Below are 20,539 nucleotides of genomic sequence, written 5' to 3' on the forward strand. Positions count from 1 at the left end.
TGAGTCCGTATGTTCAGGTAAACCCACACAATGCAATGTTCAGAACTTTTGAATCATTTTAATGACTCGCACCCAAATCCATCCCCTGCACCTGGAGCCAGGTGTGTTGACAGCATTGATGATGTCATCATGACATCACTGGTGGGTGCGTGACATCGGCGTGAAAGACCCGCCGTCTCTGAATCCTAGCTCATGGGAACGCGCAGAGACCCGCGGTTGAACATAAAGGGCGTCGTTTGTTTAACACTGGGTGGAGCAGTGGCGGCATGCTCGCGATGAATCCGGCTGACCCGATTTATGGAGTGCTGAGCGAATAATGGACAAGAGGACTTGAGTGCTGAGTTAATCCTGTTAGCCGTGTGTGTTTTTTATTCCACGGGTAACAAGTTAAGATCGAGGCTTAAGGTTTTTTTTGTTGCATTAAAACAATTTCGCGCGTGTACACATCCCATCGAGGTACGCGCTTGCGCAGTGCCACGACTGCCGCGCGCGCCGGGTTATTTTTGTTCACCAGATTTTTTTGCGTGCGATTAGTTTAAGGTCCGAGCCTAACGATACGTTGCGTACTGGAAAAAAAGAAAAACACCGATGTTTTTGCAACGACCGTATAACACCGGGGGAGCGCTCTGCACGCGTTGCCTCCCCTTGGGCTTTACATGGCGCGTCTGTCTCATGGTCGACTGCAGATTAAACACAAATGGGATGAGGCGAACCTTCCTGTTGTCTGTTCCCCTCAAGCAGGGGTGGGGAACCTTTTTTCTACCACGGGCCATTTGGATATTTATAACATCATTCGCGGGCCATACAAAATTATCAACTTAAAAATTAGCCTGTTATATTTGGTCAAACGTTTAAGTAACTCACCCCTAATGTGATGGCTGGAACGGCTTCTCTTTGGCGAGGCGTGTGCTGTTAGCTGGTATTGATGATGTTGCTACTCGCAACTGCTTTTCCAGGTTTGCTCCTAGATTTATTGAATTTCGAGTCCCGCCTGCGGTTGCCTTGGCAGGGCCACACCAAATGATTTTGTGGGCCTCACACGGCCCGCGGGCCGGACGTTCCCCACCCCTGCCCTAAACAATAGCTTTATAAGCGATTGTGCATCTTTTTTTCGTGCTCTGCAATGAGGCACGCAACATTGCGGTGTTGGGAATGCGGAATCTCCACCGCTGGGCTCAGGGTCACCAACAGGTCGAGACGAGCGCTGCTCGACGATTTCTGTGGAAGATAAAAACAAAATACCGTGAGCAGCACTGGCGGAGCCAGTGGGGGAGGGTGGGGTGGCATGTGCCCCCCCTAATGATCCCATCGAAATCCCTAATTTCGATCGGATCATTGGGGTTTATTAGTAATAAATTGGCATTTTGCGACCCCCACTGCCACTGTGTAGCATATTATTACGTGCCAGGGACTCTATGAGATGAGAGGACAATAGTCTGAGTCCATAATTGACAATAAGGAACGGCAAAGCAGTTATAAGTGACTCACAGAATTGTGCGCAGTTGCGTATACAGCACACGACTTCGCTGAAGGCATTCACCTTCAGCGAGCGCGATGCCGATCACTCAATAAAGTGGCTTATCACATGGATATTTATCTCAGCCAAATGCTCTTAACGCATGTCGGTTCTAAAACCACGAGGCGAGAGACATGCAAACTCCAAATATACAGCAGGTGTCGGGGTCGGAGATGGAACCCACGACCTCCTGCATACCTGGCGAGGTCGTTAACATCTCCTAGCCACCATGGCGCCCAAGGTTGTGGAACAGACAATTTCAGTGGGCAGAACTTGCCAAGGGCACCGGCAAGGCAGCCGTGGCTTGGGTGTCGGTGCTGAGCGTGGCTCTGCCACCGGCCCATGGGGGGCAGCCACTGTTTCAATGGATCACGTAGGCCAGTCTCATGTCGAACGGGCAGGTGATTAATGTCGAGTTGTTCGGGGTGTCCACGTGGTGCAGATTCGTTGATCAGCGTCGATCGTCGATCTCGCGTGATATGTGTTTGTTGCGCTTTTGTCAGGTGACGCAAATGAGGCCCCTATCCCGGTGCCTTGAGTTCCCATCTGGTGAAATAATGAACCCGGCGACACGAGTTTGATTCCCGCTCACGGCCAACACCAGTGACGATTATCTGAACTGGTCCTAGGCCTCCCCTAGGTCTACTCGACGTCAAATGCGTACCTGTTGCGGTGCGTAGTAAACATCGCCACTGGGGAGACAAAGGCAGTCGGGCGTGGTGCTGGCCACCGGACCCCATCGTGTACCGTGCCAGCCTTCATAGGTGCTCGCTAACAGCACTTGCCCCAACAGTCTGTTAAAGTCTACACGGGGATTCTTTGTTGTTTCATCAGCCAGCATCTTTAAGGCCCTCCGATCACCAAACCACTGCCAATAAACGTTTGATTGTCATGATTCAACGCTTTTCCCGGGACTTAGAGAGCCACACTCAGACAACCGATTGAGAATTTTCAGAGCAGTTAAGGCGGCCTACCAAGCCAGACTTAACGGCCGTCTTGTTTAAACAGAAAATCCACTTCAGGTTTGGGGCAGTTGTTAGCTCGCCGGTCTGTTTCAACAGTGCGTAATGTTGTTCCTCCTTTTAAAAGGGCCACGAATGTCCTCTGTTTATTTGTCGATGAGGTTTTGTGTCCGATCGCACCACTCGTGCTATCTACTCAACCGCAAACTTAGAGAACCTCTGGGATTTAATTGTCCTCAAATGAACGAAGGGCTCGCAAGTTGAATCCACACACGGCGAAGCTGTCCACTGCCTTCACGGGTGGAGATTCAAATAAAATCCGGTGGCGTGAGATTGTCGAAGCACCGAGCAGACGCATCGACCCACACTGACGTGAACCGCTGTGAACGATGCAAGTCGGTGAGTCTCTGTGTGAATCTATAGGTCTCTATGTGAGTCTATGAGTCTCTCTATGTAAGACCACACAGCCATGAAAAGCTGGGAACTGTATTACAGTCTGCGGGTATCCGTGTCTATGGGTCTCTTTGCGAGTCTGTGAGTCTCTGTGAGTCGTCGGGTCTCTGTGAGTCTACGGGTCTCTGTGTGAAAGCACACGAGCCCAGTGAACCACTGTCAACTCTGAATGTTCAACACAGCCATTGAAGCCAATCGCACGTCAAATCAAGCGATGTCCTGGCTAAGTGATCTGAGCTTATAAACTCGTGAGTTGCTGCAGATCCAGCCAAACACAAAGAGAGAGGAAGAGCTTTGCACGCAAAGGCAGGCACGATCAATGAGCGCCACAGTGAAGTCGTGTCTCTCGCGTGAACCACGTGCACGCCGCCCATTGATACCCCTGGCCAGCCTCCCCTGTCTGGCCAGGAGCGCCGCTGTGGCTAGGAGATGTTAATTACCTCGCCTGGTATACAGGAGGTCGTGGGTTCGATCCCGACCCTGACACCTGCATATTTGGAGTTTGCGTTTCTCTCTCCCCGTGGTCGCGTGGATTTTTCTCCGGGTCCCCCGGAGTTTTTCCTCCACATTTCGAATCATGTGTTTAAAGTCTTTGGCTGCTATAAATTTCGACATGACAAGCCACTTAATTGGGCGTATCATTTGTGGCCAGGTCGCGACTGAAAAAGAGCTATACTGCTCAAGTAGGGCTTACTTGGTAAGATAAAATATAGTCTTTTTCATCCATAATGTGCCTCACATTTCCTCCAACATCGTTGAAATGGAGACAATCTGACTCGTGCTCGCCTCCATTAGGGGCACAGGGACCAGCGATGGAAATTCCACATTCCCATGCTGGGAGACAGTGTCTTACGACGGCAACCCCTATTTTTCATGTCACGTACACATACAGTTCACCAGTGACATACTGCCAGATGAGGGCTTCCTATAGCCATCGAGGACCATCCGGGGTTATTTCACCATACTTCACCACGCTGGTCAGTGCGCATTGGTGAAGGTGAGAAGCCCAGGATAAGTGCCCCGGTGTGTCACCACTGGTGTCAGCCACGGCCGGCAACTGAACCTAGGCCTCTGGGTTCACAGCAGCACCGTGCGCTTGCACTGACCGCTGCTCCACCGCTTATCACAAGATTGTTCCAAATGTGTTGACTTTAGCGGTACAATGGGCCCAACTTACTGCCTTCCGAGTGCGAGTTGAACACTCTCTAATAGCCGCATTGCCGCATTGGTTCGATACATAACCACGGGGCGTGAATTCCCAAAGCGAACAACGTTGTGTGGGCGTGAGCGTCAATGTGTCCGTGAGTTACGTCCATCTGGCTGGCTCGTGCAATTAAGTTTTCTCTGCTTTTCTTGTTCGATATAAATCAAGTCAAGCCCTCGATGTGCCACAGCGTGCGCGGTTGTGGTTCTGCCCCCCCTCCCCCCGCCTGCTCACCTAAACGTCTTGCAATGTCCGGGCCTGACAGATCTCACACGAGCCGGGGCGTACACCAGTCTGGGAATGTCCACTTATGGTGAAGCGACACTGAAACACACACTGTACGCACCACCGACAACTCTTGATGATGTGTTTTAGATTTCGAGGTCATCGTTGAGGTCATCGTTGGGGGCGTCGCGGTGGCGAGATGTTAATTGCCTCGCCTGGCATGCGGGAGGTTAGAATCGCAATCAGAATATTGATTTATACTTGAAGGAATCCAATGAGCTATAAATCTCCTTTTAACAGATGTCCATGGGTTCATCCCCTCCCTGACACCTGCTGCATATTTGGAGTTCACATGTCTCTCTCTCCCTGTGGTCGCGTCGATTTTTCTCCAAGTCCTCTGGTTTTTTCCCCCCTCCACATATAGAAACATGCGTTTTAGAATATTTGGCTGCTATAAATGTCCACGTGACAAGCCACCGAGCTTTCATTTGTGGCCAGATTAGAGCTGCATCGCTCAGTGGGCCTTACCTGGTAAAATTAAAACAGTTTATGTTTAGTTTGGGAATAATAAACTTTGATGTCCTTTAAATTTCAGTCGAAGTTATTTCCTGACCCCAGTGGTGAGAAACTCCACTTCCTTTGGTGGGGGCGAGTCTCGCCGGTACAAACAACCCCTGCCTTTTGTGATCGCAAGGTTATCTGTGAGCCGTCGATGAAAAATATACAAAAATACGTACTTTCGTGAACGTGTGTGTGTGTGTGTACTCAAACGTACGTGGCATGTTCACGTGACGTATTTGGGAAGCAATTCACAATCTGTTCCTTGGCCAACCCCTGGCTTTGTTAGCCTTGGCACTGCCGCTGTCGAATTGAACTTGGAGTCCTTGCCCAACCCCGCTATTGCGAGGGGCGCCTCTAAAATGACTCGAGTTGAGTTCCCTCTCCTACGCAGAACCTGGCAAGCGCCAGTTGCCAACTCTCCACAAATCATCCGCTCGCTCGCTCAGGAATGCATTGCATTGGAATGCGCCCCCTAACCTTTTCTTATAAATTAAAACCCAATAAACATGTGCCCTGCCTTCTTGATGACCCCCACCCCCTGCCTCTCTTGCCCGTCTCATCATCGTTCTGTTTTCCTGGCCACGCCAGCCCGGTGCGTGGCCTCGCTGATCCCTTTAGGGGGGTTGCTCGCGAGTGGCAGACAACCGGTCAGAAATCAGGACCTCTTCACCACGACTCGCGCCGTGAGATAAACCGGCGCAATAGGGCGGCCGCTGTATCCCAAACGAATAACTATCGGCAGGAATGTATGTATGCGTGTTGAACTTCTTTCGCACCGTACGTAGCCAACCGTGATAATCGGACGTGCCGGGGAAGGAAAACAAACTAAACACAAAAAGCATTTTAACGAAATTAGTTTTCAATCTGGATGATTTAAAAGTCCATTGCTCCAGTGGCTTCCTAATATCGGAAGGAAGAACTTTCCAGACGGCTCTTCCGGGTGTCCGAAAGCGCGCGGTGCTGTGGCCATCCTTGTTTGTACTTATGCAATTTGTACTCTATGTGAGTTACACTTTGTTTAGAAATATTTGTTTATGGTGACTTGCTTACTTTTCCTCTAATTTTCACTCGTTTTGTCTCTTGTTTGTCGTTGTAACTCGCTTCGAGAGTTCCGTGAAAAAGAGCTCCGCAGCTCATCGGATTCCTCCAGGCAGAATAAAGATTTCCGATTAGGAATTATTGTGCTTCCTCTTGCTTGTCCGCCCCCCTGTGGGTGCGCGAGGCTTAGTTGGGGGATCTTTTGCGTGTCGCGTCGTGTTGCATGCGCGTGCGTCATCTGCGTGCTGTGCGTGTCGTGCGTGCTGAACCCGCAGGAGTGCGCGCCCGGCTACTACCGGGACACGCGGGGGCCGTACCTGGGCCGCTGCCTGCCCTGCGACTGCAATGGACACTCGGACCAGTGTGAGCACGGCACCGGAGCCTGCCTGGTACGAGCAGCACTCACACGGCGCCAAGACGCTGACTCGCACGTCACCAGACGCTGGCTCGAAGAAAAGAAGCGCCCTTTGGTTGGCATAGGCCTTGCTGCAAGGAATGTCATTTGCCCGTGGGGCCCCGGTGCACACTCGACCACGTGCACCGCCGGTGGCCACTCCTTTAGCACCCTCGCCGAGTGGCTCCAGTTTCATTTGCGGCTGGAACAACTCATTGTGCCTAAGATCCCGGTGTTTTTAATCACTGGTGGCTGCCTGGGTGTGTACCCAGGATCTCGGAGTGGACGTATTGCCATGACGTTGGTGCGACGTTGGTGCGACGTTGGTGTGATGATGGTGCGACGTTGGTGCACTGCATGGAACCACGCGTGTCTCTCTCTCCGCAGCGCTGTCAGCACAACACGCAGGGCGAGAGCTGCGAGCGCTGCCAGCCGGGACACGTGGGCAACGCCAGCGTGGGTGCTGCCCAGCCTTGCCAGCCGTGCCCCTGTCCCCTCTCCCTGCACTCCAACAGGTGGCCCAGCCCATCACCGTCACACTCACACTAGCCTATCACCATCACTCACACTAGCCCACCACCATCAAACTCACTAGCACATCACCATCACCACACTCACTAGCCTACCACCATCACACACACTAGCCCACCACCACCACACTCACACTAGCCCACCACCACCACTCACACTTGCCCACCACCACCACACTCACACTAGCCCACCACCACCACTCACACTTGCCCACCACCACCACACTCACTAGCCCACCACCATCACACTCACTAGCCCACCATCATCACACTCACTAGCCCACCACCACCACACTGACACTAGCCCACCACCACCACTCACACTTGCCCACCACCACCACTCACACTTGCCCACCACCACCACTCACACTTGCCCACCACCACCACACTCACTAGCCCACCACCATCACACTCACTAGCCCACCATCATCACACTCACTAGCCCACCACCACCACACTGACACTAGCCCACCACCACCACTCACACTTGCCCACCACCACCACTCACACTTGCCCACCACCACCACTCACACTTGCCCACCACCACCACACTCACTAGCCCACCACCATCACACTCACTAGCCCACCACCACCACACTCACACTAGCCCACCACCACACTCACACTAGCCCACCACCACCACACTCACACTAGCCCACCACCATCACACTCACTAGCCCACCACCACCACACTCACACTAGCCCACCACCACACTCACACTAGCCCACCACCACCACACTCACACTAGCCCACCACCATCACACTCACTAGCCCACCACCACCACACTCACTAGCCCACCACCACCACACTCACACTAGCCCACCACCACACTCACACTAGCCCACCACCACCACACTCACACTAGCCCACCACCATCACACTCACTAGCCCACCACCACCACACTCACACTAGCCCACCACCACACTCACACTAGCCCACCACCACCACACTCACATTAGCCCACCACCATCACACTCACTAGCCCACCACCATCACACTCACTAGCCCACCACCACCACACTCACACTAACCCACCACCACACTCACACTAGCCCACCACCACCACACTCACACTAGCCCACCACCATCACACTCACTAGCCCACCACCACCACACTCACACTAGCCCATCACCATCACTCACACTAGCCCATAACTAGCCCACCACCACCACTCACACTAGCCCATCACTGTCACTCACACTAGCCCATCACCATCACTCACACTAGCCCATAACTAGCCCACCACCATCACACACACTAGCCCACCACCATCAAACTCACTAGCCCACCACCATCACACTCACTAGCTCACCACCACCACACTCACTAGCCCACCACCATCACACTCACTAGCCCACCACCATCACACTCACTAGCCCACCACCATCACACTCACTAGCCCACCACCACCACCACACACACTAGCCCATCACCATCACACTCACACTAGCCCACCACTATCACACTCACTAGCCCACCACCACCATCACACACACACTAGCCCACCACCACCACACTCACTAGCCCATCACCATCACACTCACACTAGCCCACCACCATCACACTCACTAGCCCACCACCACACTCACTAGCCCACCACCACCACACTCACTAGCCCACCACCACCACACTCACTAGCCCACCACCACCACACTCACACTAGCCCACCACCACCACACTCACACTAGCCCACCACCACCACACTCACACTAGCCCACCACCATCACACTCACTAGCCCACCACCATCACACACACTAGCCCACCACTAGCCCATCACTTTAAAAAGCTTTGGTGGATAGTGCTCGGATGGATGACCTCTACCATGCACAAAGAGGCTGTCATTGGGCTTGCGAGGTTGCACCGTGGGCAGCAGAGGGGGAAATCTACTGCTGCACCGCGATCCTACGCTCCCCTCCTGCACAAACCCGCACTTACCAGCGCGTTCATGTGATACGTCCCTGGATCGAGGGATGATAATTATCATTATACAATACAGCGGTAGGTGTGAACATTTGCCTGTAACATGCCGTGTGTGCGTGCGTGTGCTTACCTGCCTGTGTGTCTGTGTCCGTGCCTGTGTCCGTGCCTGTGTGTGTGTGCCTGTGTGTGTGTGCGTGTGTACCTGTGTACCTGTGTGCGTGCTTGCGTCAGTTTCTCCATGGGCTGCACTGACCGCGATGGAGAGATGAAGTGTATGTGCAAGAGCGGCTATGCGGGGAGCAAGTGTGACAGGTACCACGGTGTGACGGTGATGGGCTAGTGTGTGTGACAGGTCCGTGTGCCACGATGCTTGCGCGGTGCAAATGGTGGGCTGGTTCCCCGAGCCTCTGTGTCGCCCTGACACCGTGCAGAGCAAGGCTGCGTTTTGTAGCGCTCCCCCGTCGTTTTAGCCGCCTATTGATCATGGATGTTGCTTATTGGGAACATAAATCACCCCTTTACACGGCCCCTGCCGATTGCTCCACCGGCTCGCAATACAATCCCGGATCGATTTCAAAATCTCACTCTCAAGGCCTTAAACATCTTCCATGGACTCGCTCCCCTACCTCCGTCTCTCCCCTTGCATCTCACGCTATCTCTTCCTCTTCCCTCTCCGTGCACTCCCCTACCTCCTCGCTGTCGTCTGCCTTCCGCTTCGCTCACGCCGCTCGCCGTCAAACGAAGGCGGTCCACCGCATTGCGCGGCGCTTTCTGATGCGCTTCTGCGGCCGTCTGGAACGCTCTCCCTTCCAGGAGCTGTGCACTTTAAAATCATCTGTATTGAAAACTCATTTAATTAGAATTGCCTTTTGTCGTTTAGTTTGTTTTCTTTCCCCCGCTCCTCCGAATACCACGGTTGGCTACGTAGGGTGCTAAAGAAGTTCAACAAACAAACACAAAGTGTCTCCTCCAGCTGCCAAGCATTTTGGTCAGTGTCCCTCATCAACATTCGCTCAGTCGGAGGTCGCTCGTTCTCCTCTGCTGCCCCTATTGTCTCAGACTCCCTTCCCTCCGCAGTCTGTGCTGTCGACTCCCATACCCCTGTTTGAGTCCAAGTTCGAGACCTCCTGTGTCGTGGTGACCTTCGACCGACTGCCGCTCCCCATGAAATAAATGTGCCCACCGTTTCTATACAGCGCCTTGACGTGCGGCGACGTTCCAATGCCGGCTACATCAACACCGTATTGTAGAGACTCGCGTGGAGAGCCACAAGATCACACATCACGTGTACGTATGGCCGATTGCCTCTCTGTAGAGCCCGCGGCTGTTGGGATTCGGTGCCCTTGTAGACGCCGCGCCGATCCACGTCGCGTCGCGTTGTGCCACTCCCGGAGCCCCTCGCTGTGACGCGCAGCGCGTGTGCATGTTGCGTTCGTACGCTCCATTCCCGCTCACGGCCAACAGCAGTGACGATTATCTGAACCGCTCATGGGCCTCCCCTAGGTCGGCTCGGCCTCAAACGAGTACCCAGTGCTGTGTGTACACCTTCGCCACTTGGGGAGACAAAGGCGGCCGGGCGTGGTGCTGGCCACCCACCCCCTCGTGTGCCGTTCCGGCCTTCATAAGCGCTCGCGAACAGCGCTCGCCCCGACAGTCTGTTAACGCTACACGGGGGATCTTTGTCTTTGTGCACGTGCCTCAGGTGCGCTCCAGGCTTCTACGGGAACCCCATGGTGATCGGCAGTGCGTGCCGCCCCTGCGACTGCAACGGCAACTCGGACCCCAACATGATCTTCGAGGACTGCCACAACGTGACGGGCGCGTGCAGCTCCTGCGTGCCGGGCACCGCGGGGCCCCACTGCCAGCTCTGCGCGCCGGGCTTCTACGGCGACGCCGTCGCCGCCAAGAACTGCACCGGTGCGGCCGCCGGGGACGGGGGGATGGGCGGGCGCGGGCAGTCGAGCGGCGAGCGGACGTTGGGGTTGCTGGCGGCCTCGCGGCAACAAGGGGGCGCCTGGGTTCGATTTCCGACTCCGGCGCCGTTTTGCGCCGGAGTTTTGTGTGCTCTCACCCCCCTCCGCCCACCCGTGCACCATGTTGTGCATCGGTTGTCTCTGTGTTCTCCGGTTTCCTCCCGCAGCTGACAGAAACATTCTTGATTTGAAGCTTTCGTGACTGCAGGACGATTGCTTGCGTTGCGATCGAAACGTCGTGATCTATTATTTTTTCTACCTACGTGACTTTACCGAAAGAACCAAAGAGTTTGACAGAAACATTCCCAGGTTGACAGAGTGACCTGCGTATTAAGCAAATGGCTCAACCCGTTGCGACATTGCTTGCTTTTCTGCAACAAAAACGCGGTAGGATCCTCCTGAAAACGAGTCTTGAAACTCCGCGAAGTTTCCCCTCCCCAGGGTAAACAGGAGGAATAATAACGAACCAAAATAAACGTATCTGCGACCGCAGTGTTTGTTGAAAATGTCAACCGTTTAAATGACCGAGCGGTCGTGGGTTGGCCGCACGTCGTCCTTGCTACTGCGGGGGTTCTGCGGTTTGAGCACAGGGGCCGTCCCGGTTAATACTGCCGGGCGCGCCGTGAACCGTGAGAACACCGAGTGGCGTCTGCCTCGCGCAACGGACGCTGAAGATCCCCCGTGACATCGTTCGCCAGCCCCCCTTCACGATCCGAATCTCAGAGGAAAAAAAATAACCTAGAAATTATTAAATTGTATAAAAAAATATATATCAACATCGCCCCCTACTGGCAGACTACATCCATCACTCGCAACCGCCAGATTGGTGCTGCCTGTAACCATTGGAGAAATGTCGTGGCAAATTGTCCGATGTGTGTGGGTCGCTCTCCCGACAACATTGCCGGCGCCTTTGTTCATCTCGTGACCCCTTCATAAATAGGCTGCGTCGGGTGGAGGAGGGTGTACGACACACGCATTACGCAACGCGATCTGACCGACAAATATCGGTCGTGAATCTCAATGTTGGTCGCGAAAGCACCACGTGTTTAATACGTGTCCAAATGTGAACTGTGATGCATGCACGACGAACCAATGAGCGTTAGTACCGGTGGGGGGGGGGGTCAGTGTGGATTATCTTGGTACGTGGTGCGACTGCGCAGTGCTCGGCGTGGGCTTCCACGACGGCAGGCTCGTCGCTGCGCGAGGGCTGACGTGGGCCTCTGTGTGCGTGCGCCGTGGCCGCGTGCGTGTGTGCGTGTGTGTTTGTGTGTGTGTGCGCGTGTGCGTGTGTGTGTGCGCGTGGAGCAGCGTGCGCGTGCGACGCGTGCGGCACGCAGGAGTGTGACGTCCACACTGGCCGGTGCCACTGCAAGCCGGGCGTCACCGGGCCTCACTGCTCCAGCTGCCGCGTGAGTAGCGAGGGGGGCCGGTGGGGTGGGTGGGGGGCGACTCGCGCGCTGATCGCACGCGCGCTGAATGCACACGCGCTGATCGCACGCACGAGTCTCCCCGTGGGGCCTCTCTCTCCTTTACCGACCTGCTCTGGGCTCAAGCGCTGTGTCATTCACAAGTTTCTACCTCGTCGTCGTCATCGTCGTCGTCATTATCGTCAAGCCGTGGTCAATCCACTGCTGGGTGAAGGCCCCCCAAAGCGTCGCCATCTCTCTCACGGTCCTGCGATGTAATAATCCACCCAGCGCCTGCACAAGAGCCGATGTGATTCGTTCCATCTCCTTGGCGGACGTGCCCTCTCTGGCACATTATGTCCCTTGGCTGGTGTCCCTCAGTACGTACGGCTGAGCAGAGGATGATTATCGTATTTTCCCGTGTGTGTCTGTGCACACACACGTGTAAACGTGTAATGTTTATGGTGCCTGGTGCGCTTAATTGGGAGTGGTGGTGCGGTGGTTATCGCACTGGTGACCTGAGTTTGACTCCTGGCCACGGCCATCACCAATTGCGAACCTCTGAACCGGTTATCGGCCTCCTCGAGGTCACGTGTACGGTGGTTGACCTGGAGCGGTGTGTCAACATCTGCACCGGGGAGGCAAAGGCGGCTGGGTGTGGTGCAAGCCACCCACAACCTCGTGCTCCGTGCCGACCCTTATAGGTGCTCGCTAACAGGACTTGCCCCAATGGTCTCGCTGAAGGCTACGTGGGGGCATCTTTAGATTTAGTTGCTCGACCAAAGCAATGAATGCTTCGGTATTTGCGTTGCCTTTGTGCTGTCCGCCTTTTGACGCTCTCTGGTCTAACGCTGGTGAGACTAGGCCGTGAACGAGGCTGTCTCTGTTGTAGGCCAATCAGCTTCTTGGACAATGCGATGCATTATTATCAGAGAATGTTCGTTTGCACGTTTCACCACAAGCATGCTGACTTTTGATGCCTTGCGATAGGCGTGTCCCTTCGGTGTCTGGACATCTTGACACCTCCTGTGCTCTTGCCGAAAAGGGTGAAGCGTATATATTGTTTTGTTCATCTTCCTGACTCTGGCAAAAAATGTTCCCTACGTCCGGGCTGTCGTGCCTTCCGCAGGAGGGATACTACGGGTTCGACGGCTGCCAGGGCTGCCGGGCGTGCGAGTGCGGCGGCGGGGGTGCGTGCGACGTCACCACGGGGCAGTGCGCCTGCCCCCCGGGGGTCGAGGGCATCGCCTGCGACCGCTGTCAGCCGGGACACTGGGACTTGGGGCCCCAGGGCTGCAGGAGTGAGCCTAGCACTCGTCGCTCGCGATTGCTGTGCGGTGTGCGTGTGTGGGCACGTGTGTGTGTGTGTGGGCGCGTGCACGCGTGTGTGTGGGCACGCGTGTGTGTGGGCGCGTGCGTGTGTGTGGGCGCATGGTGGCAGTTGCCTTCCGGCAGTCAACTCATGGCACCTGGGTCTGTGCCATGACCTTCCAGAGATCCACCCACTCCCTCATGTACCATGCCGGCCTTCATAGGTGTTCGCTAACAGCACTTGCCCCAACAGTCTGTATTTGTGTGTGTGCACATGCGTGTGTACACGTATGTGTTTACACGTGTGTGTGCGTGTTTACACATGTGTGTGTATACGTGTATGTGTACACGTGTGTGTGTGTGCACGTTTGAGTGTACACATGTGTGCGTGTTCACATGTGTGCTTGTGTACGTGTGTGTGCGTGTTTACACATGTGTGTGTATACGTGTATGTGTACACGTGTGTGTGTGTACACGTGTGAGTGTACACGTGTGAGCGTGTGTATGTGTGTTGACGTGTGTGCTTGTGTGTATGTGTGTATGTGTGTTGACGTGTGTGCTTGTGTATACGTGTGTGTGTGTTCACGTGTGTGCTTGTGTGTATGTGTGCGTGTGTACGTGTGTGTGTGTACGTGTGTGTGTGTACGTGTGTGTGTGTGTACGTGTGTGTGTGTTCACGTGTGTGCTTGTGTATACGTGTGTGTGTTCACGTGTGTGATTGTGTGTATGTGTGTGTGTGTACGTGTGTGTGTATACGTGTGTGTGTATACGTGTGTGTGTGTGCAGGGTGTGAGTGCCACACGGGGCAGTGCGACCCGAGCAGCGGGCGGTGCTCATGCCCCCACGGCGTCACCGGGCCGCAGTGCGGCTCCTGCCTCGACCCGCACTCCCTGCCGCTCCCGCATCCTCACGGCACCGTGCACTGCCAACGTGAGCCCCGGAGGGGAGGGCGGGGGGGGGGGGGGGCGGTTGCCTCCGTCCCGCACTTATTTCCAGCTGTGCTCCTCCGCAAATAACAATATCTCCACACATTCATCACTTACATTTTAAAAAAAAATCTCTGATTGAAAAATATCATTTTTAGAAGCGCTTTTTTTATGTTGAGTTTGCTGTCCTTCCCCCGAACCTCCGATTAGCACGGTTGGTTATGTACATACGTACATACAAATCTATACGGGCGGTCTCTGCTTTACGACGGTCCAATTGACGATGATCCACATTTACGACGTTTATATAACGCCACCGTGGATTGATTTATGATGTAGGAACTTTATTTATGACGCATCTTCCAACACGACAGAGTGAGTCTGGTTTCCGATGTGACTTGGTGTGGAGTTTTCGTTATTACAAAGTGTTTTTGTTGATTTAAAAATATTAAACCCTGTTGAAAATGGACGATAACAGGAACAGCACATCGGTAATGCCCACTGGGCTGTATAGCTCTTTTTCAGAAGCCACCAGAGGTGTGGACTCGAGTCATGTGACTTGGACTCGAGTCAGACTCGAGTCATGAATTTGATGACTTGCGACTCGACTTGGACTTGCATAACAATGACTTTGTCCCACCTCTGAGATGTGGACTCGAGTCATGTGACTTGGACTCGAGTCAGACTCGAGTCATGAATTTGATGACTTGCGACTCGACTTGGACTTGCATAACAATGACTTTGTCCCACCTCTGGAAGCCACCTGGTCACAAATGACAGCTCAACGAAGCGGCTTATCACATGGAAATGTATCGCAGCCAAATACTCTAAACGCACGTTGATTCTAAACGTGAAGGGAAAAACCGGAGGCCCCAGAGAAAAATCCAAGAGAACACGAGGAGAGAGACACACAAACTCCAAATACATAACAGGCACGCGTGAGGATCGGGATTGAATCCACGACCTCCTGCATACCAGGCGAAGGAGGTAACATCCCGCCACCGTGTAGAGGCCTCGCGTGTTTTGTGCACATACGGCCCTCTAGTCAGAGGGCGTCCCCCGCACCGCGGTGGTAGTTCGACCGCACACCGGCAAGAGTTCGACGATGGCTTTTGCCCATCGCGCGGCACTGGGAATCCGCCGTGACGTCAACATCCTGTTTTGTTTTTCTGCTTCTTGTGCGCGCCGCAGCCTGCGACAACTGCGTCGTGGTCCTGCTGGACGACCTGCGGCGCTCGGACGCCGAGGCGGAGGCGACGCGCCTACGGCTGCAAAACCTCACGGCCGCCACCTTCGCCTTCACGCGCCTCCACAACGTCAACGAGTCGGCGAGCTCCATGCGGGTACGTCGCGCCCGCCACCGCGCTCGCCCACGTCGCCACCAACGTCGCCGTCGTTCGCAGACTCGATGTCAGGCTTCGTGCTCGTGTCGGGAGGGCCCCTGCCAGCGTCTCAAATGTTGCTGCTGCGCGAAATCCCCCAACGGAGCAACTTTGCAGGTTTATTTTGTCAGCGTCGGGATGTTTGGGCCAATAGCAATTATATTTTGTACGTTTTTTTAAGCTTTGTTGAGGAAAGCGGTAAAAACTCCACACGGAGGCGCCCGAGTCAGAAAGCGAACTTGGGGGCTTTTTTCTGTGAGGCCGCGGGGGGCGTTACCACTGCGCTGCCGCTCTGGGTTCTTGGATTTAATCACGCTGGAGACACGCATGCCCACCAGCCAGGAGACACACATGCCCACCAGCCCTGAGACACGCATGCCCACCAGCCCTGAGACACGCATGCCCACCAGCCAGGAGACACGCATGCCCACCAGCCAGGAGACACGCGTGTCCACCAGCCTGGAGACACGCATGTCCACCAGCCCTGAGACACGCATGCCCACCAGCCAGGAGACACGCGTGTCCACCAGCCCTGAGACACGCATGCCCACCAGTCAGGAGACACGCGTGTCCACCAGCCAGGAGACACGCATGCCCACCAGCCAGGAGACACACATGTCCACCAGCCCTGAGACACGTGTGCTCACCAGCCAGGAGACACGCATGCCCACCAGCCCGGAGACACGCATATCCACCAGCCCTGAGACACGCATCCCCACCAGCCAGGAGACACACATGTCCACCAGCCCTGAGACACGCGTGCCCACCAGCCAGGAGACACGCATGCCCACCAGCCCGGAGACACGCATGTCCACCAGCCCTGAGACACACATGCCCACCACCCAGGAGACACGCGTGTCCACCAGCCCTGAGACACGCATGCCCACCAGCCAGGAGACACGCATGCCCACCAGCCAGGAGACACGCATGCCCACCAGCCAGGAGACACGCATGTCCACCAGCCAGGAGACACTCATGCCCACCAGCCAGGAGACACGCATGCCCACCAGCCCTGAGACACGCATGCCCACCAGCCCTGAGACACACATGCCCACCAGTCAGGAGACACGCATGTCCACCAGCCAGGAGACACGCATGCCCACCAGCCAGGAGACACACATGCCCACCAGTCAGGAGACACGCATGTCCACCAGCCAGGAGACACGCATGTCCACCAGCCCTGAGACACGCATGCCCACCAGTCTGGAGACACGCATGCCCACCAGCCAGGAGACACACATGCCCACCAGTCAGGAGACACGCATGTCCACCAGCCAGGAGACACGCATGCCCACCAGCCAGGAGACACACATGCCCACCAGCCAGGAGACACGCATGCCCACCAGGCAGGAGACACGCATGCCCACCAGCCCTGAGATATGCGTGTCCACCAGCCAGGAAACACTCATGCCCACCAGCCAGGAGACACGCATGCCCACCAGCCAGGAGACACGCATGCCCACCAGCCCTGAGACACGCATGCCCACCAGCCAGGAGACACGCATGCCCACCAGCCAGGAGACACACATGCCCACCAGCCAGGAGACACACGTGCCCACCAGCCAGGAGACACACATGCCCACCAGCCAGGAGACACGCATGCCCACCAGCCAGGAGACACTCATGCCCACCAGGCAGGAGACACACATGCCCACCAGCCAGGAGACACGCATGCCCACCAGCCCTGAGACACGCATGCCCACCAGTCAGGAGACACACATGCCCACCAGTCAGGAGACACACATGCCCACCAGCCAGGAGACACGCATGCCCACCAGCCAGGAGACACGCATGTCCACCAGTCAGGAGACACGCATGCCCACCAGTCAGGAGACACACATGCCCACCAGCCAGGAGACACGCATGTCCACCAGTCAGGAGACACACATGCCCACCAGCCAGGAGACACGCATGCCCACCAGCCCGGAGACACACATGCCCACCAGCCCGGAGACACACATGCCGACCAGCCCGGAGACACTCATGCCCACCAGCCAGGAGACACACATGCCCACCAGTCAGGAGACACTCATGCCCACCAGCCAGGAGACACACATGCCCACCAGTCAGGAGACACTCATGCCCACCAGCCAGGAGACACGCATGCCCACCAGCCAGGAGACACGCGTGCCAACCAGCCGGGAGACACTCATGCCCACCAGCCCGGAGACACTCATGCCCACCAGCCAGGAGACACACATGCCCACCAGGCAGGAGACACGCATGCCCACCAGGCAGGAGACACGCGTGCCCACCAGCCAGGAGACACGCATGCCCACCAACCAGGAGACACGCGTGCCCACCAGCCGGGCCCGCGCGTCGCTCACTGGGTCGGTGGGTCGCGCGGAGATGTACCTGAGCGAGGCACCTCGATGGGCATTCACTCGCGGCCCGTTGAAGGCTTCCGCGGGTGACGTTTGTGTTTTGCGTGCCCCTTCGCAGGCGGCTCTGGGCCAGGTGAACGGCCTCATGGAGAGGCAGCGCAGTCAGCTGGATGCGATGGAGATGAACCTGCCGGCGTTCGCGCAGGAGTCGGACGCTCTCCACGCACGGGTGCCAAACCTCGCAATGTGTTCACACAACAACAACGACCGCCATTCGCCACTAAGTGGCTGTGATGTCACCACGGCGCCTGTGCCAGGCCATGTGCACTTTAAGGCCACGCGAAGTGTCGAACGCCCGCTGGCAGGAGGTCATGGGACAGAGCCAGGTGCCATGGGTCGAATGATTGAGATGGCTGGCCACAAAAACACCCGCACACCGTGTATACACACTACAGACACGTTCAGAGACAAAGATCTCCCATATAGCCTTAACAGACTGTTGAAGGCCGGCACGGTACATGAGGGAGCGGGTGGCCAGCACCACGCCCGACCGCCTTTGTCTCTCCATTGACAATGTTTTTACACACCGCACCAGGTCCTCATTTGAGGACCAGGACCAGTTCAGATGATAGTCACTGTTGTTGGCCGTGAACGGGAATTGAATTCGGCTCACTAGGTTCACAGCCCAGCGCACTAACTGCTACACGACCGCTCCCCACTGCACACACATACACACACACGCACGCACTCCGCGCACTACCCACACCCCACGCATCGCCAACCCGAGCTCGTCCCCTCCGCGCCCCCCTCGTCTCCGTAGGCTAACGCCTCCCTGAAGCTGGCCAAGAGGCTGGAGGCCGCCGTGGAGTCGAGCCGGCAGCAAGCGGAGGGGCTGCTGCACGGCGTGCACCGCCTGGCGGCCCACATCCAGGGTGCGCCGACTGAACCCCCCCCCACCCCACACACCCCCCCCCCCTTCCCAAGGCCTGGTCGGGTTTCTTTGCGAGCTTCTTTCAAAAGTTCGGAAAAAAACGCGGCCCCCTTGGGGTCAGGGCGCACGTTGGCCCCCTCGCCTTTGTTCTTTCGTCGCGTTTCGATTACTTCACTTTTACACCGAGCCGTTAGATCACGTTGTCACGCACGCCCCATCAACACAAACTCAACCGCTTGTACAAAGCAGGGGGTAGAGAAATGGGAATCGAACAGCGGGTGCTGTCCCGACCCAGGCGGGTCCGCACCGAGAGGGGGAAGCGTCGTTTTATTCTGTTTAAAGTGAGGGAAGGAGGATGACAAGGGGAGCGGTGTGGGGGGTGGGGGTTATAACCGAATAAATAAATGAAAGAAAAACATAAGAGGCGATCTGGACGAGCGTGTTCTCCTTCCACCCCTCCGAGTCCGACTCCCGTCACGTTTGGTGACCTTCAACCTTCGCTGTGACTCGGACGGAGAAGAGTTTTTTTTTTCCTTCGGTCAAACACGCCTGCAGATATTGAGCAGGGTGGCCACTGGGCTCGGACCGCAAACCACCCCTGCAACAAACGGCAAACACGCCACCGCCGTGGTCGACGCGCCCGGTCTCGCCGGATGTTCATCGTCCTCATCGTTTATCGCTTTAGTACAGCGGCGCCGTGCAGCTGCAGCGGCGCGCACGTTCAAACGCCCGCTCGTAAGAGGGGTTCCCAACGAGCTCCCTCTAGCCAAAGGGTCTTTCGCCGGCAGTAATGGTGAACGAGCCATCGCGGGCCTGTGCCTTTCGCAATTTTATTGCGGATTTGTTTGATTGAGGGACTGTGCGTCGTGGTCTTGGTGTGGTCTGGGACTGTTTTTGCTGCTGTGGTTTTGCTGCCTTGCCCAAGTTTGGGAATTGGTGTACCTGGTGTACTTTTGTCTATTTTACGATTTTTTTGTAATTTTGCTTATTTTTCCTATACTTTGCACTCCGATCGTGTTTTCGGCAGGATTTGATGTACCTTAGCAATTGGTACTTCTATACTTTATTTTTAATTATTTACTTGCGTGACTTGCTTACCTTTTCTATACTTTGCACTCCCATTGGTTTTCGTGTTGTTGTTGTAGTAACTTTATGACCCCGTGCGACAACTAGGGAATTTGTAAAAGAAAAGAGCTTCCTAGCTCATCAGATTTTCTCCAGTCTAAATACATATTCTGACTCTACAGCCATGCGGCCGGGACTCCGGGCGATGATTTAGTTTTAATGAAACCCCACGCAAGGGTGACCCGATAGATCCAAGAACACACCGCAATGTTGGTTCCAACCGAGTGCGATGATTGGTTTAGCGCCAACTATAACGTGTGGTGTGATTGAACGGTGCGTTCCGTGCTCGGGAAGACCAACGCTACCCGCACTACCCCTCCTTTGGGGTTTTTTTTATTTTAAGCTTTGTTGAG

The 20,539-nt window shown here is 55.5% G+C and overlaps 1 protein-coding gene across 1 annotated transcript in view; it reads left to right on the forward strand.

The window, feature by feature from the left end:
* LAMA5 (laminin subunit alpha 5) overlaps positions 1–20,539 on the forward strand; it is a 202,859-nt gene that overhangs the window by 141,519 nt on the left and 40,801 nt on the right. Inside the window, exons 42-51 of the mRNA XM_078866275.1 lie at positions 6,235–6,348; positions 6,741–6,868; positions 9,040–9,120; positions 10,511–10,725; positions 12,090–12,190; positions 13,317–13,488; positions 14,285–14,428; positions 15,616–15,767; positions 18,249–18,359; positions 18,951–19,062. Of these exons, the coding sequence (XP_078722401.1) occupies positions 6,235–6,348; positions 6,741–6,868; positions 9,040–9,120; positions 10,511–10,725; positions 12,090–12,190; positions 13,317–13,488; positions 14,285–14,428; positions 15,616–15,767; positions 18,249–18,359; positions 18,951–19,062 (1,330 nt within the window). The remainder of the gene's footprint in view (positions 1–6,234; positions 6,349–6,740; positions 6,869–9,039; positions 9,121–10,510; positions 10,726–12,089; positions 12,191–13,316; positions 13,489–14,284; positions 14,429–15,615; positions 15,768–18,248; positions 18,360–18,950; positions 19,063–20,539) is intronic.

Source organism: Lampetra fluviatilis, chromosome 22 (genome assembly GCF_964198595.1).
Source record: "Lampetra fluviatilis chromosome 22, kcLamFluv1.1, whole genome shotgun sequence".
Lineage (NCBI taxonomy): Eukaryota > Metazoa > Chordata > Hyperoartia > Petromyzontiformes > Petromyzontidae > Lampetra > Lampetra fluviatilis.